Consider the following 15,792-nt stretch of genomic DNA (forward strand, 5'->3'; position numbering starts at 1 on the left):
TGAAATGACGAGACCAAATTTCATCCTTTCAGCAACTCACAACTGGAGAAGAAGGAAACCACGCACACACGCACGCACACACACACACACACACACACACACACTTGCATGCATGCACACACACACACACACATATACATATGCAGACAGAACCAAAATAGGCCCATCTGCTCATACAGCTACAATGATTCAGCTCCAGACATGTGGATTCCAGCCTGCCTGACTGACAGAGAGAGAGAGAGAGAGAGAGAGAGAGAGAGAGAGAGAGAGAGAGAGGCAGAGAGAGAGATACAGAAAGAGAGAGATAGAGAGTAATAGAGACCGAGCGATACAGAGAGAAAGAGAGATACAGATAGAGAGAAACAGTGACAGAAAGAAAGAGAGAGTGATACAGAGAGAGATATATAGAGAAAGAGGTACAGAGAAAGATACAGAGAGATGCAGATAGAGAGGAAAGACACAGACAAAGAAAGAAAGACAGAGGTAGAGAATGAGTATGTGGAGACTAAGTGTGAGGGAATGGGGAAAGAGAGAGAGCTACGGAGAGAAAAGGAAGCAAGATAGACAAAGAGAAATACACAGAGAGGAGAGAAAGATAGAGAATGAGAGAGTGAGAGAGAGAGAGAGAGAGAGAGTATAGCTGTAGGGCTGCAGCTGGGTCTCTGTGGGCATGGAGAGGCTGAGCGAGTCTGCTCTGCTCTCTGGGGACAGTTTTATTTCTGCCTGTCTCCACTCACTGCACTGATCTGCCAATACAGAACAGCCACGGCCGCTATGAGGTCAACAGAAGAGCGCTGAGGGGCCAAGCAGCACTGAACAAATACACAGTGTGTTCTGCTAGAGGTGGAGTAGTTGCAGTCTGTGTGTATGGATGGTTTGTGTAGTCAGTACCAGTAAAACCTGCTTGAATGTATTTTTTGACATTTTAATCTAAAGGCTTCTACAGCAAATCAAAATTAAACACTTTTACAGTAGAAAATTACAGCAACACTACTAAAATATTAGTAATACTACTAAGTCTGTCACTCTAAATTTCAGTACCTCAGTAGATGTTCTTATCAGCATCAGTAAACCAATGAACACTCTTTCCAAAGTCTAGACTTGGCTGTCTTTCATTCCATATTCTTGTTATTATCTATGAAGCGCTTCTTAAATTCTGAACTTGAGGCAAAAAACATATGGATCAGGAATTGGTATTGATGTCAAAGTATCAGGATTGATAGCAGCATTGAAAGAGACTGAATGCTAACCATCCCTATAAATAGTGAAGCTAATAGCTATTTATGAATTATCTGAAAAATAAAAACATTTTCAATTAAATTTCGCTCCTAACATAGTTTTCTGCACATGTAGAACTTCTTCAAAACTCAAGTGACTCCTCATGAAGCTGTTGGAGAGTGTGCAAAGCTGTCATCAAGACAAATGTGGCTAGAAAATAGGATGATTTCTAGGGATGCACCGATATTGGAATTTTGTGCTGATACTGATATCTGATATTTTTCATGAACATATCTGTGATACAGATAGAAATGCGATACATAAACATTTATAAAATGTAGACAATGAGACACGATCCACACAGATTACTACTGCAGAGAAATGCAACATATATGTTGGTAGGGTTACAAATACAGTACAATTAATAAGCTTTACCCCAGTGCACCTAAACATTCTGCATTCCTTATATATCATAGTTTTATGTCTTCACTGCTATTCTAAAATGAGAGAAACAGCACAAATAAAGCCCTTCATGAGTGGTTCAAACTTTTGACATGCAAGAAAGTAACCATCACTTTCAAACTAGTCTGTGAAATGATTATTTGTTCTGTAACCACTGGAGGTCTGAAAGCTCCTAAAGTATGTCTAATATAAGCACCACTCTCAGCATGCCCTCGCTGTCAATCTGCTCCGAGCGACATGGAAACAGAGCTCCCAATGGGAGTGGAATTTAGGCCTAATTGCTCTTGATTGGCTCCTGTTGACTCCTGATTAAGCAGCAACTGCCCTATTAGCATAGTCGCAGGGGAGGGAACTTCTCTAATGGTCTGTAACGTTGAGCCTCACAAACATTAGACAGAGACTACAGCTATCAAATCTCAGCCCACTGCTCTTCTCACCCAAACAAAGGACAAAGTTTTTTCAAACGCTTATGTAAAGGACTACAGTGTTGGCAGAGTTTAGTGAGTGCTTGGACAGATGTGCTAAACTTTAAAGGGCACATATCATGGACAAATAAAATAAAAATAAAAGAGCGTGCTTTATTATGTAAATGTTGTTAACCTCATGATATCTTGACTTGAAGGGTTTGTTTGCAAAAAACGATAAACGCTATCCTTTAAAGAAATAAACTGACGGTCGTGAGTTATTATTAACATACAGCTCATTCTGAACCCTAAATACATTTTGTCACAAAAAGCCTTTTTTGTCCATTGTTAAGGGGTTGCAAGTTCACACTTTAAAGCAGAAACGGTCAAACACCAGCGCTGTTCTCGAGCAGAACCCAATAAATCTGTTCAGTGAGTCAGCATTCGGGTCAGGTGATGGAGCACTACCACAAACTGTTTCAGGCAGAATCTCAAATGTCTCCCTTCTGCCTACAAAGGGCACTACGTAGGTCTTAAAATGATGCCTTCTACATCTGACCAGAGCACAGTATGTCTAAAAAACAACCACATTGGATTCAGCCGTGTGTGCACAATTCATACTGGACATAAAGGGCAATATTTGGGTGCAAAAGCCAGTATTTCATATCTAACAATGCACTATATGGGGAGCAGCGAGCCATTTGAGATTCTGCCAGGATTTTATGAGGTTTGATCTTGTAGATGTTTGATATATTTTTTTTTGCAATTTTCAGCACTTTACCTGCTTGTTTTATGCTAAAGACTTCGTTTAACTTTGAAACATGAAATGACCATTGGAGTTATCTGATTTTGCCAAAAAAAAGAAACAAAACCAAAACAAAATAATGTTTACCATTTATTTAACAGAAATCACTCCTACAAGAGCACCTTTTTTTAAGAATAGTCTATCCTTAATGGGCACTCTTGAAGAATATTTTAAATAAAACCAAAGATATTTTCATCTTTGGGGGAAAAAATCTTTCTTTTTATTGCTCCTAGCCCTAGGAACTCCTGTTCATTTCCCGTTTCCTTGGGGTATAATTATGAATATATACATATATAAACATATTATAGAAATACAGACATATAAATATATCTCCTTTGGCATCCATCAACATGAAAAAAACCAAAGAGCTGACAACTCTAATGAGACAGAAGGGTGTGGATCTGCAGAGATTAGGAAATGGTAATAAAAAAAGTTAGTGGTAGGTTGAAAAGGCCATTAGGAAAATCAGGGTGACAATAAAAAGTTTGAAAAGCATGAAACTGAAAATTTGCCAGGGATATATATATATATATATATATATATATATATATATATATATATATATATATGCGTGTTCAGGTTATAGCAAAATGTTAATTAAAATTTAGAAGTGTGTAGTAAAACTTTGGATCTGGTGGGTTGAATACAATTTTGCCTAAATCTTTTACGACGGCTTGTGTGTGTCTGAGCAGTGTGGAAGGTACTAACCTGGGTTGCCAGAGGAGACAATGTTCTTGGAGATGGTGACTCTGTCCTCTGAGTTGCGGGCCCAGTCCACCATGCCCCTCCAGCCCTTCATGGGGAAGCTGATGTCAGCAGTGCCCTGCCACGGGCCGCTTGTGAATACTCAACACTGAGGGCACACATGGGCACAGCTGTTAAAACAGAGACTACACAGACAAATCTGCAGGAAACACTGATCCAGATCATGTCCCGTGCAGTTCTACTGCTGGGCAATATTGATCAAATTTAATATCACAATATTTTTCAAATGTATCACCATATCATGATAGCACACGATATGTAATTTAGCATTAATAAAGTCAGCCTCTCTACCTGCAGAATGCTACTCTATGCTAAAAGAACAAGTTACAAACCTGATATAGCTTGTTTTGATTGGTCTCTTTCATTCTGTTTTCTTCTCAAAGTAATGGTCCACTGAAAAATATAATTTACACAGTTTTCCCCCTTACCTCAAATTTCCTTGCTCCTCATTATTGCACTGGACCTATGAGGCTAAAGCAGCTTAAAACTAATGTGACTAATGGACAAAATTTGAGTGACATTAATATTACACATGCAAAAATAAATAAACAAGCTTCAGGCACACTATAAAAAAATGTATAGATTATCTAAGAATGCAACTTGGTGCAATAAAATAACTAAACAGAACAGACCACAGAGTTTTGATCTATTTCTATTACAAAGTTCAATTAACCCAAAATTTTATTGCAGCAAATTGACTTAATTTAAAATGCCAAAAATGTTTTACAGCACATAAAACAGTGGCTACATTTGGAGTGAGGGGGAAAACTGTGTAAATTAAACGATTAATTTTAAACCATTCCTTAAAAATTCCAACAATGGAAGCCTTCACTGTAAACATTACCCAGAAAGTACATTTCCAGGAAGAAATCTTACTATTTATTTAGTGCTCATGTGTTCTGAACTGTTCTTTCTAAACAATCTGAAGCAGCCAGCAGATGATACACAATACTGTGCAAGTCAGTAAATGGCCATTATGTGGAAGTTATTCATTTTTCAGCATCAGGAAAAAAGCAGAAAACAAACATTTCACTGAAAATTGTACAACAACCTCAACAGTTAACTATAATATAATATTTTCAGTATGTAGTGAGTCCACTCTTTTCCTCTGCTGCAGCTTCTATTCTTTTCAAGAGACTTGCTTTAAGTTTTTTAAAGAAATCTGCTGGGATTTTTTTCTACACCTTCAGTCTTAGAAGTTGGTTTCATTTTCTGCTTCTCATAACCCAAATAATCATTAACACATTCAGTGATGTTGAGGTCTGGACTGTGGTCAGTCCATTGTTCTGAACTTCTTGACAGCTACCTATCAGACCCATAGTGTTGAGGTGTCTTCTCGCAGTGGAAGGATGGACAGAAACACCTGTGGAACACCTTTTTTTTGCAAAATGTTGGGCCTGATTTCCTCTTACAGATGAAGGCCTTAAGTACTGCTTATCTGATGGTGACAGTTTTGGTGGGCTACCAGGTCTTGCATGGTTGTTATGGGTCCTGTTATCTGTACCTTTCAGTTATTTTTATTTTTATATCCATTTTTGAAAACTTTTTTTTCTTTGACTTTTCTTTTCCCTTATGCAAGTGGATTGGGTCCAGTCTTCTGAAAAATGAATAACTTGCACTTAATAGCTGTTTTGACCGAATAAATGAAGGGTGGTTTCTGACTTTTGCACAGTACGGTACAAGTATGTTATCTTCCAGTAAAAAAAAGTAAAAATCTGCCTTGCTGTATAACACTAATACTGATGCAGCAGTACAGATGATGCATCACCCAGGACTGTGCAGTCCACAGGGAATATTCTTAAGGTTACTCGGTTCAACAACTTTTATTTGTGATGAAGTAACAGTCTGTTTATTTGCTGTTCATGTCGGCGTGCATGAGATTCCACATGCTTGTGATGTGTGGGACTGAGAGGTCATTAGCTTAGAGACAGGTGACAGTTCTGTGGGTGGAGATGTGGTTCTGCCAGGCAGCGGTAAACAAAGCGTATGAGTTTCTGCAAGGCCATGGTAAAGAACAGCTCATGGCCCCCACTCCCTCACACTCTCCTCTCCCACTGTGACGGCCCCCCTGAGCGGCCCACTGCAAAAACAGCTCATCTCCTGCCTGTCTCTGCCAGTTTGTGTGCATGAGTAAAGCACGTCTCCCACTTGGGCCGTGTGCTGGGGAGATGTGGGTGGATCACAGTGGGATTCTGAGGCCGCTCGAATGCCCCGAGCTACAGAATCTGCGTACACCTGCTCCTCCCGGGAGAACAGCCTATAAAACTTCTCAGGGGAACGTTTCATTCATGGTTCAGGGGCTGTCGGGGATTTACTGCACTCTTAAAAATAAAGGTGCCAAATAGGATTCTTTGGAGCGATACCAAGGAAGAACCACTTTTGTTTCCCTAAAGAATCTTTCTTGAATAGTTCTTTCACAGAACTATTTGGGTCATTTGAGAACATTCTCTGTCCCTTTAACATTTCAATGAATAAAATGCACACATAAAATCAGACATACATTCTTTTAGTCAATATATAATATTTTCTCCCTTATAAAACTTTAAAAACACTTGTAAATGCAGCTTAACCAAAGGAACAACAGCTAAACGTTCCTAAAACTAGGAAAGCAATACATTTTGCCAAAATTTCGAAACATAGTTTTATACCAAATACTGGAGAGGCATATTTATCAGATTGTAACCACATTTCTTTCTAAAATCTTATCATATTTCTTTCCATTTTTAAAGACTAAGAGGGCCCGAACATGTCCTGTTTTTATGTGAAGGCAGTAACTATATGAAAAATATATTTTTCATAAAATTGCTTTTTTATACTTTGCTTGTTTTTTTTTTTCCTTTACTTGTTTTTTTTTACTTTGGGATCAATAAAGTCCTATAAAGGTGTTATTTTATCCTTCCTTAGAATATTTTCCTTTTAGCTATACCTCCATAGCAGGGTTACACGAAAGCATACAACAATCGTAATTTAGTTTTTCTGACAGAAAGACACATTTTTGACAAATGTTCAAAATCTGATGCTGAAATGACTTTTATTACATCCTAAAGATTATTATTCAGTAATTACAATACCACCCAGTAGTCTAAGCACATAATTTGAAACCATTATCTGAGCAATAAGTGTGTTTGTGCTTGTAAAATCACCATATATCATTAGAATAGAGACAAATAATAACCCTCACATAATGCAAAGGTTCTATACAAATAAATTTTTTTAAGTTAATTTTTGTACCATCTTACAGCCAAGCCTAGAACGATACAGGAACCTTTATTTTCTAAAACAGTTGGCTGAAGTTTCCATCTGCTGAGAATATTGTTTCGGAAGTGGAAAGGATTGAAATTGATTATCTATGCATGCACCTTTAAATGGCCACAGTGGAGTATGATATTACAGAGAGAAACAGGTTCAGCTGAAACAGAATATGACAAGAAACTGACCAAGGTTGTCCGTGACCTCGTAAGTGTCCTGAAAGTCCTTCATTCGGAGGCTGATTACATCCACAAAGTCCTCCACCAGACGAAAGAGCTCCTTAACATTAGGCCCCAACTGAAAGACACACAGGTCAGGCTGTAAGAGTCTAGGATTTGAGCATAGTAAAGGATTCAGAATAGCAGTGCTTCAAAGATAATACACTGTGGCAGCGCTTCTCAAGTATGCAGGCATTATAATGTCGTTACATATTGTCACTGTGCAAAGAAAAACAAGCATCTTCAAAGTGGTAACTTTACAGGAGAGGTCAAAAACGTTCTTAACTTTTAATGCAAGTTTCTGTAAAGAGGTTTTATTACAAGCAGTTTTGAAGCATTTCTATTGGTCCATTCACCATGAAATTTTCACACAATGTATAGTTGTGTGCAAATGATGTAAACTGAAATTTTAATCGAAGTTAAAATGTTTAAGTCATAAATCATTTTATTCATTTTCTTTTAAATTACACTCATGCATAAAAACAAATAAATATTCAGTTAACATTTAAAAGCTGAAGCTTGGCATTAGCTAGAAGAGCAGCTAAGTCAACCTAGTTAGTTAAAGTAGGCTTAACCAAGTTGATAGTGTGGCGTGCCATCAGGACAGTCACAGTGGGGAAGTTTTACCTTGCACTTTATTGGCAAGTCGGCTAGAAAATTGTTTATAAATATTAATAATGTAGAATTATCATGGGGGGGTGTAATAATAATAATAATAATAAAAATTATGTACATTGATTTTCTCTAACAACACCTGGAAAGTACTTATTAAAGGGAAATTCCATCTTTTTTAAGCAACACAACCTTCTCCATTCAGTGTCTGTTAAAGGAACAGTCCTAAGCTTTTCCTCAAAAAACTGATCTTTCAGTTGCCTTCAGATTTGGGTTTAAATGGTCTTCTATAGCCACAAACAGCTCAGCATCATTACATTCTGGAGTTACCACAAATGTGTTTTCATGTGTTCACAGAAACTCTTCAGCAATAAGGTGTAATTTATCTACTCTGGACACAGTACCTTCAGTTGCATGTGCTCCTCCACCAGGCAAAGAGGAACACAGAAAGTGATGATGTACAAAAACACATCAGGAGTAAAATAGACCCAAGTGAATTAGAATACCAAATGCATTGCTAGGCCCATTTTAGTGGGGCTTTAGCCCCCCCCTAAATGCTATATAGCCCTGAAGTTGTGTCAGGATTTTGTCTAAAAGCTCACCAAAACAAACATGAAAACTTATCAAGTCTACAATATACAGAGTGAAACAGTAAGTAGTTACAGAGTGAAGATGCCCTCCCATAATATGAATTAGTAGCAAATTATGGTCAGTATAGATGTTGGGTTTTTACTTGATGGCAAACAAGAGAGTTTGGGCTAGCTAGCTAGCTGACTAGCCAAGTAGTTCAGGAAATCTGATGAAACTTATCTTCATAGTGAGAGTGTGAAGAGTGGCAGAGACATTAACAACAATATTGATAGCTTTTTATATTCTTTGTTCTTACATTTCTCTGCAGTATTTGGAAACAAGGACACAAGTATTTGCCATATATTGTTGTTCACAGTATGTTAATGTTAGTGAAAATGTCATATGGTGTTGATCAAAAAACAATGGTATATCCTTCAATTCTTCAACTTGTAGCTGTTAATTTGGAAGTGGCAGCTCCATCAAAGGCCGGCCACATGAGAGGATTTTTACCAGTTAAAAAAAGGCTGCTCTCTCTTTATTTCCTTGAGTTTAATAAAAAATAATGTATTACTGAACACAGGAAAAGAGGGAGAGAAAGAAGCTGAAGGAGACTGACAGGACTGAAGGAGCAGATCTGATGGAGGTTAGTAGTCAAGAAGAAAGTGAGAGCTGTTTAAGCTTTCAGTTAAAATTAATGCTGAATTTAACTGAACTTAACTGAGAAAATATTTGTTGTTATGCTCATGAAATCCTGTCGACTAGTTTATTAAACATGCCTACAGCCTATTAAATATGCCTATAGCTGATTAAACATGCATACAGCCTATTAAATATGCCTATAGCTTATTAAACATGTCTATAGCTCATTAATACCTAGAGCTTATAGCTGATTAAACATGCCTATAGCTTATTAAACATGTCTATAGCTCATTAGTACCTACAGCTTATAGCTGATTAAACATGCCTATAGCTTATTAAACATGTCTATAGCTCATTAATACCTACAGCTTATAGCTGATTAAACATGCCTATAGCTTATTAAACATGTCTATAGCTTATTAAACATGTCTATAGCTTATTAATACCTATAGCTTATAGCTGATTAAACATGTCTATAGCTTATTAAACATGTCTATAGCTTATTAATACCTGTAGCTTATAGCTGATTAAACATGCCTATAGCTTATTAAACATGTCCATAGCTCATTAATACCTACAGCTTATAGCTGATTAAACATGCCTATAGCTTATTAAACATGTCTATAGCTCATTAATACCTACAGCTTATAGCTGATTAAACATGCTTATAGCTTATTAAACATGTCTATAGCTTATTAAACATGTCTATAGCTTATTAATACCTATAGCTTATAGCTGATTAAACATGCCTATAGCTGATTAAACATGCCTATAGCTGATTAAACATGCCTATATCTTATTAATCTGTGTATTTGAGTAATATAATTTGCAGCTAATCTAACAGAGAGGAGATAACACTGACTTCAGCACTTTTGCTTGATCTGTGCCTGTTTTAAGTTGGATATATTGTTCAAATCATACTAGTTTTAAGCAAACTACAAAGAGAAAGATCTACTGTGAGCCAGTTTGACCAAATAGCTGTTTTTTGGCAGCTGCTACTCTAAAAGTCCATGATGAACAGACATTTTGGGGTCATAAAAATTCTCCTGGGGGACCATACCCCTAAAACCCCCTTGTACAGGCTTAGTCCACATATCCATAAACCTCTAGTGATGCCCCTGTAGAATACTAAATGTTATTTTCATTTTCAGGTCTTACCATAAGATGGAAATAACAGAACAGCTGTTTAAAGGGGAATTCCACTGAGATTTCAAAAACGCATAATTCAGTATTTGAGGTATAAACAAAGTCATTCAGAGTGTTTTTTTTTATGTGAAATGGTTCAATGTAGAGAAACTTACACACTCTGATGACTTCACAGTGGAGATGAGCCATTTTATTTACTATACAAAACCACAAGTGAACATGCACTTGTTCTGTGAGTTTTATATGTAACATTAATAATAAAAAAAATGGTAAATCTGAAAAAAAAAGTCTATTTTGTCTTGCAACACCTGGCTTGTATTTCTCCTACATAAACAGACCAAAAAGTTTAAGGCTAAAATATTCAATCTTTTATCTCACAACTATTGTAAAACAATCCCTCAGCATCATGCAAACTTTTCATAACCATTTCATTCAGCTTTCAAACCTCTTTGGACATCTGGTTCCTATCACCACCACTGTGTACCATTCTGTCTCAGTCAGTTTCTCTAGAATGGAGCATTTCACATCAAACCACTCTGAATGACTCTGTTCACATTTTGATGATTAAATTAAGCAGAAATAAAAAAAAATGGAATTGCTCTTTAAAGACCATTACAAACATCCATAATGCAATATCAGATAACAATAATTTTATAGGCTATTAATTTTATAGGAAGTTTATAGGCTATTAAAGACCATATCATTTAATGATAGGGAGCTTTTAGCCCACTAGACGAGGAAGAGTTCAGGATCACATCCACTATAAAAATATCATGCAGACCACTGTAGTATCCCACCTTCACTGGATTACATACCTACACCTGCCATTCAGTCTGTCGCAGTAAAACTTACATGAACTTGAAATGTTACGCAAGTTTTGCATCAAGTCTGTTATTAATATCCCTGTCTGTGGGTATTCTGAGTGTATGTGGGATCTGTGTAGATTGTCATGGTGATGCAGGCTGGATGCTTAAAGGGCCCATATCTAACATTTTTCCTGTATTGTATTTTTTCCCTGAAGTTAATTTCTAATATTTTATGCACAAAAACCAGTCATACATTTTTTCATGGCCATTTTCTAACCTCTGTTTTGTCCTTTAGCTGTTATTACACCCTTAATACTGATATACAGCACTGTGCAACAGTTTTAGGCACCTAAGCAAATTGTTTAAAACCACTAATCTGGACCATAACCAAGAACTTTTTTTCAAATACACAGGCATATACAAAAGTTTGAACACCCCCATCAAATGAGGTTTTGTGGATTTTCTAAACGAACGCAAGTCAACACATCCTTTACAGTGAAACATATTAAAATATGGCATTTTCCTAGCAAAATTAAGTGCACCATTTATATTTACACACTGAGTTTAACATATTGGAAAAAATAAAATATGAAGAATAAAATGTGCCAGAACTTTTTTCACAGGACAAATTATATTTTATTTTTTCCTATATGTTAAATTCAGCAAATAAACAGTCATTTGACCAGGGGCACCAAAACTTTTGCACACAACTGTAAATTTCATGTTTCAGGAGGCTAAAACTGTTGCACAGTGCTGTATGTATATGACCTCTGTTCTGACTGCTGTTCCTCATTTAAAAGGCAGTGCAGGCTGAAACACTAATAACTTTAATGTGATTGGGAGGAGCCAAGCTACTGTAAGCTGAATAGGTGCCTATATGTAAATGGCCAGGTTTTTGTGATGTCAGAGGAGAATTGAATTTTGCATTATATGGGCGCTTGAACAGCTGGTGGCAGAGAAAGGTTTGGAAATTGAGCAAGAGTCTCTCTCTCTCTTTCTCGCTACTGAATGTCAACGCAATCCCCCATAATGCTCCTAAAACACACACCCCGCTCCCTTACTCCCAGCCTACTGACTCATACCAGCTCCTCTTTCTCTCTCTCTGACATTTTGTTAGAGTGTGCTTCTGAACAGAAGTTTAATAACGCATAAGAACACCTACAGAAACTAAATGTAATAATGCATTAGTCACATCCTCTCTAAATAAAGTGTTTCATAAATGCCTTTCTCTCACATGGTTGAAATCCATGAGAGAATAGCTGCATAACAAAGATAACTAGGAGACTGTTCCTCTTTAAATACACGGAAAAACACGCAAAGCGATGATTCATGTTGGTTTTTGTTCTTGTGTAGTGAGTAGGTACAGAAGTGTAGGAGACAGAACCCACCAGTTGCGCTTCTTCCCATCGCTCCCTGTTCTCCTCCATCAGCAGGTTACTAACAGACTGAACAAAGTTCTGCAGAGCAAATATGGAGGCAATAAGATTTAATACAGCACATAACAGAATATAACAGATCATTATGTCTTCCTCTTTCCTTCTGAGAAGCTGCAGTTATTATCGGTGATAACAAAAGTATGACCTATGTCTCACTCGTAACTCATTAAAACAAGCAGAGAAATTCTGTTTAAGTGTGCACTCTAAACTTTAAATCAGATCTCCTTCAATATTCATGATTAGAACAGATATTTCATTATGATTTGAATTTGATGAAAAGATATGCTTATGCGTAAAAAACATCCTTTACATTTTTGCCACATTTTTGCAATTTCTTGACATTGAAACAAATGCAAAAGACCTGTGGCTGCAGAACGTAAATCAAACATAAATGTAATTCATATTAACTTTGATATTAAACATGTAAATATGTAATTACTAGGCTAAATTTATTAATTCCATAATTCCATTTGTCTTATTTGCTCAATTTTGATCCTAAGAAAAGAATTAAAAAGCAGTGCATTTTTGTTATAGCTAAAATTGTAGACAAAATAAGCTTAATCAGAATGTATTTATTACTTTCAGTAACATTATTTTCATTGTGTGAATGCGAGTTCACATAAATTTGAACATGAAAATCACGTAATTTCCTCAAGCTGGACACAGTCTTGGTTTTCATTCCTGACGTTCAGTGAGAGCAACAGTGGATGCATGTTCCAATGTTCTATATGGCAAATAGTATGGGGACACCCCTCCTAAATATTGAGTTCAGGTGTTTCAGCCACACCCATTGCTTACAGGTATGTAAAATCAAGCCATGCAATCTCCATAGACATGGGCAGTAGAATGGGTTGTATTGAAGAGCCCAGTGACTTTGAAAGTGAAAGGATATCACATTTGCCACAAGTCAAGTCAGTTCATAAAATTTCTGCCCTGCTAGGTCTGCCCCAGTCAACTGTAAGTGCAATTATTGTGAAATGGAAGCATATAGAAGCAACAACTGCTCAACCACGAAACAGTAGACTGCAAACTCAGAGCAACGCCACCGAGTGCTAAAATGTGTAGCACATAAAATTTCCCCATCCAACTGCCTCTGGAAGCAACATCAGCACAAGAACTGTGTGTCAGGAGCTTCAGGAAATGGATTTCAATGGCTAAGTAGCCTCACTCAAGCCTAAGATCACTATGCACAACGCCAGGCAGGAGTGGAGGAGGGACAATGAGTCTGGGGCTGTTTTTCAGAGTTTGGGCTTGGCTCCTTAGGTCTAGTGAAGGGTGATGTTAATACTGCAGCATTTAAAGATATTTTAGACAATTATATACATCCAACTTTGTGGCAAAATTTGGGGAAGGCGCCTTCCTGTTCCAGCATGACTGTGCCCCTGTGCACAAAGTGTGGTCCATTAAGACATGGTTTGATGAGTTGTGTCCCATAGACACACTCCAAAATCTTGTGGAAAGCTTCCTCAGAAGACTGAAGGCAACTCCATATTAATTAGCTTAAGATTTTGAAATAGGATGTCCAACAAGCTCATATAGGTGTGATGTTCAGGTGTTTACATACTTTTGTGTATATCATATATGCAGTTAATTGTTCCAAATCCTTAGATTTGTAGCCCTCTCGCTCTCATTCTCATTCATACAGCTTGTGATTTCTTGTTACAGTAAAGGCTCTCAAGGGGCTTTTCCTTTTGCTATTGCTTTTATTAGTTGGCTGTTCCTTGATTCATCAATAGATTTCCCATGAGTACTGGCCAGCACAGTCTGCCAAAGGACTACAAGTAAAGCCATATAACGCCAAGCTTCAATGAGAAGGCTACAGAGTGTGAGCGGCTGGGCTTCAGCCTGCACTACTACAAATAGTTCACAAGATCCAACAAGGAAAATGCATTAATGGTGTTAATATCTGAACGCAATCAATAATTTATCATGTTAACTAGTTGTTTAGCACAACGGCAGTAACTCTCGACTTAAACATTGCACTGCACTAACCCTCATGTCAGCACTGCTGGGGCTGTAGTAGGACCTCCTGAAGATTTCTGTCATGTTCTTCAAAACGTCCACTATAGCCAGCAGGTCTCCACTGTAGCTGGTGCCATCACTGGAGGTCACCCTCAGCTTGGTCATTACCTCAGAAACTCCATCTCCCACAAGTCCTCTCTGTGCCTTCGACAGGTGGTCACGGGTCTGAGAAAACAACAGTCAACCAGCTGTTTCTCCAAGAAATGCTTCAGTTTTCAGAGTAGTACAGCAGCCCCAGAAGTCACATACACAGACTGGGCACTTCATTACGTACACCTCCCTGTATATACACATTTTGTCAACTACATTTAATATACAGGTGCACTTGATTGTTCTACAATTACAGACTGTAGTCCATCTGTTTCTCTGCATACTTTGTTAGCCCCCTTTTACCCTGTTCTTCAATGTTCAGGACCCCCACAGGACCACCACAGAGCAGGTATTATTTGGGTAGTGGTTCAGTCTCAGCACTGCAGTGACACTGACGGGTGGTGGTGTTTTAGTGTGTTTCGTGCTGGTGGAGTTTTTAAACATTGTGTCCACTCACTGTCCACTTTTTTTAGAAGCTCCTGCCTTATTGGGCCACCTTGTAGATGTAAAGTCAGAGACAACAGCTCATATGTTGCTCTAGTCCTTCATCAGTGGTCACAGGACGTTGCCCACAGGACGCTGTTGGCTGGATCTTTTTGGTTGGTGGACTATTCTCAGTCCAGCAGCAACACTGAGGTGTTTAAAAACTCCAGCAGTACTGCTGTGTCTGATCCACTCAGACCAGTGTAACACACACTAACACACCACCACCACATCAGCGTCACTGCAGGGCTGAGAATGACCCACTACCCAAATAATACCTGCTCTGTGGTGGTCCTGGGGGTCTTGACTAGTGAGGAACAGGGTAAAACGGGAAAGATGGACTACAGTCTGTAACTGTAGAACTACAAAGTGCACCTATATGGTAAGCGGACCTGATAAAATGAACAAATAGTGTAGAAACAAGAAGGTGTACTTAATGAAATGGCTAGTTGGTGTGTGTCATGTGTGTAAAAGGGGGCTCTGACTGAGTGCTCACCAGTGTTTGGATGCTGCGGTAGTCATTGGAGATACATTTCATGTAGGTGGGATTCTCCCAGTAGGCGATACCCTCATCATCCAGAGAGCAGCGACGAAGGATGAGGCCTGTATCAGTACACACAGGAGGTTACCATGACTACAGCCTGTTCATACCAAGGATTCTTCATACACCTTCAGAAATCCTTGGTCACAATTTATTTTGATGGCTACCTAAAGCCTATCTGCAAATGCTCAAACTCTCTGGTGTTGATTGTTAACAGTGTTGGGATTAAGGTCAGGTTTAGGATTATGGAAAAGTTAAGGTGAATATAACTGATATATTTAGTAGATTGTCAGTTAAAGACAAAGTAAACATTTACAAAACATCTA

At 37.9% G+C, this 15,792-nt stretch overlaps 1 protein-coding gene across 1 annotated transcript in view; it reads right to left on the reverse strand.

Annotated features, from left to right (window-relative positions):
- The window catches only part of adgrb1a (adhesion G protein-coupled receptor B1a), a 158,034-nt gene that overhangs the window by 60,450 nt on the left and 81,792 nt on the right, over positions 1 to 15,792 (reverse strand). Inside the window, 6 exon segments of the mRNA XM_036590196.1 lie at positions 3,598 to 3,715; positions 3,717 to 3,742; positions 7,092 to 7,200; positions 12,283 to 12,351; positions 14,323 to 14,517; positions 15,422 to 15,528. Of these exon segments, the coding sequence (XP_036446089.1) occupies positions 3,598 to 3,715; positions 3,717 to 3,742; positions 7,092 to 7,200; positions 12,283 to 12,351; positions 14,323 to 14,517; positions 15,422 to 15,528 (624 nt within the window).

Source organism: Colossoma macropomum, unplaced genomic scaffold (genome assembly GCF_904425465.1).
Source record: "Colossoma macropomum unplaced genomic scaffold, Colossoma_macropomum, whole genome shotgun sequence".
Lineage (NCBI taxonomy): Eukaryota > Metazoa > Chordata > Actinopteri > Characiformes > Serrasalmidae > Colossoma > Colossoma macropomum.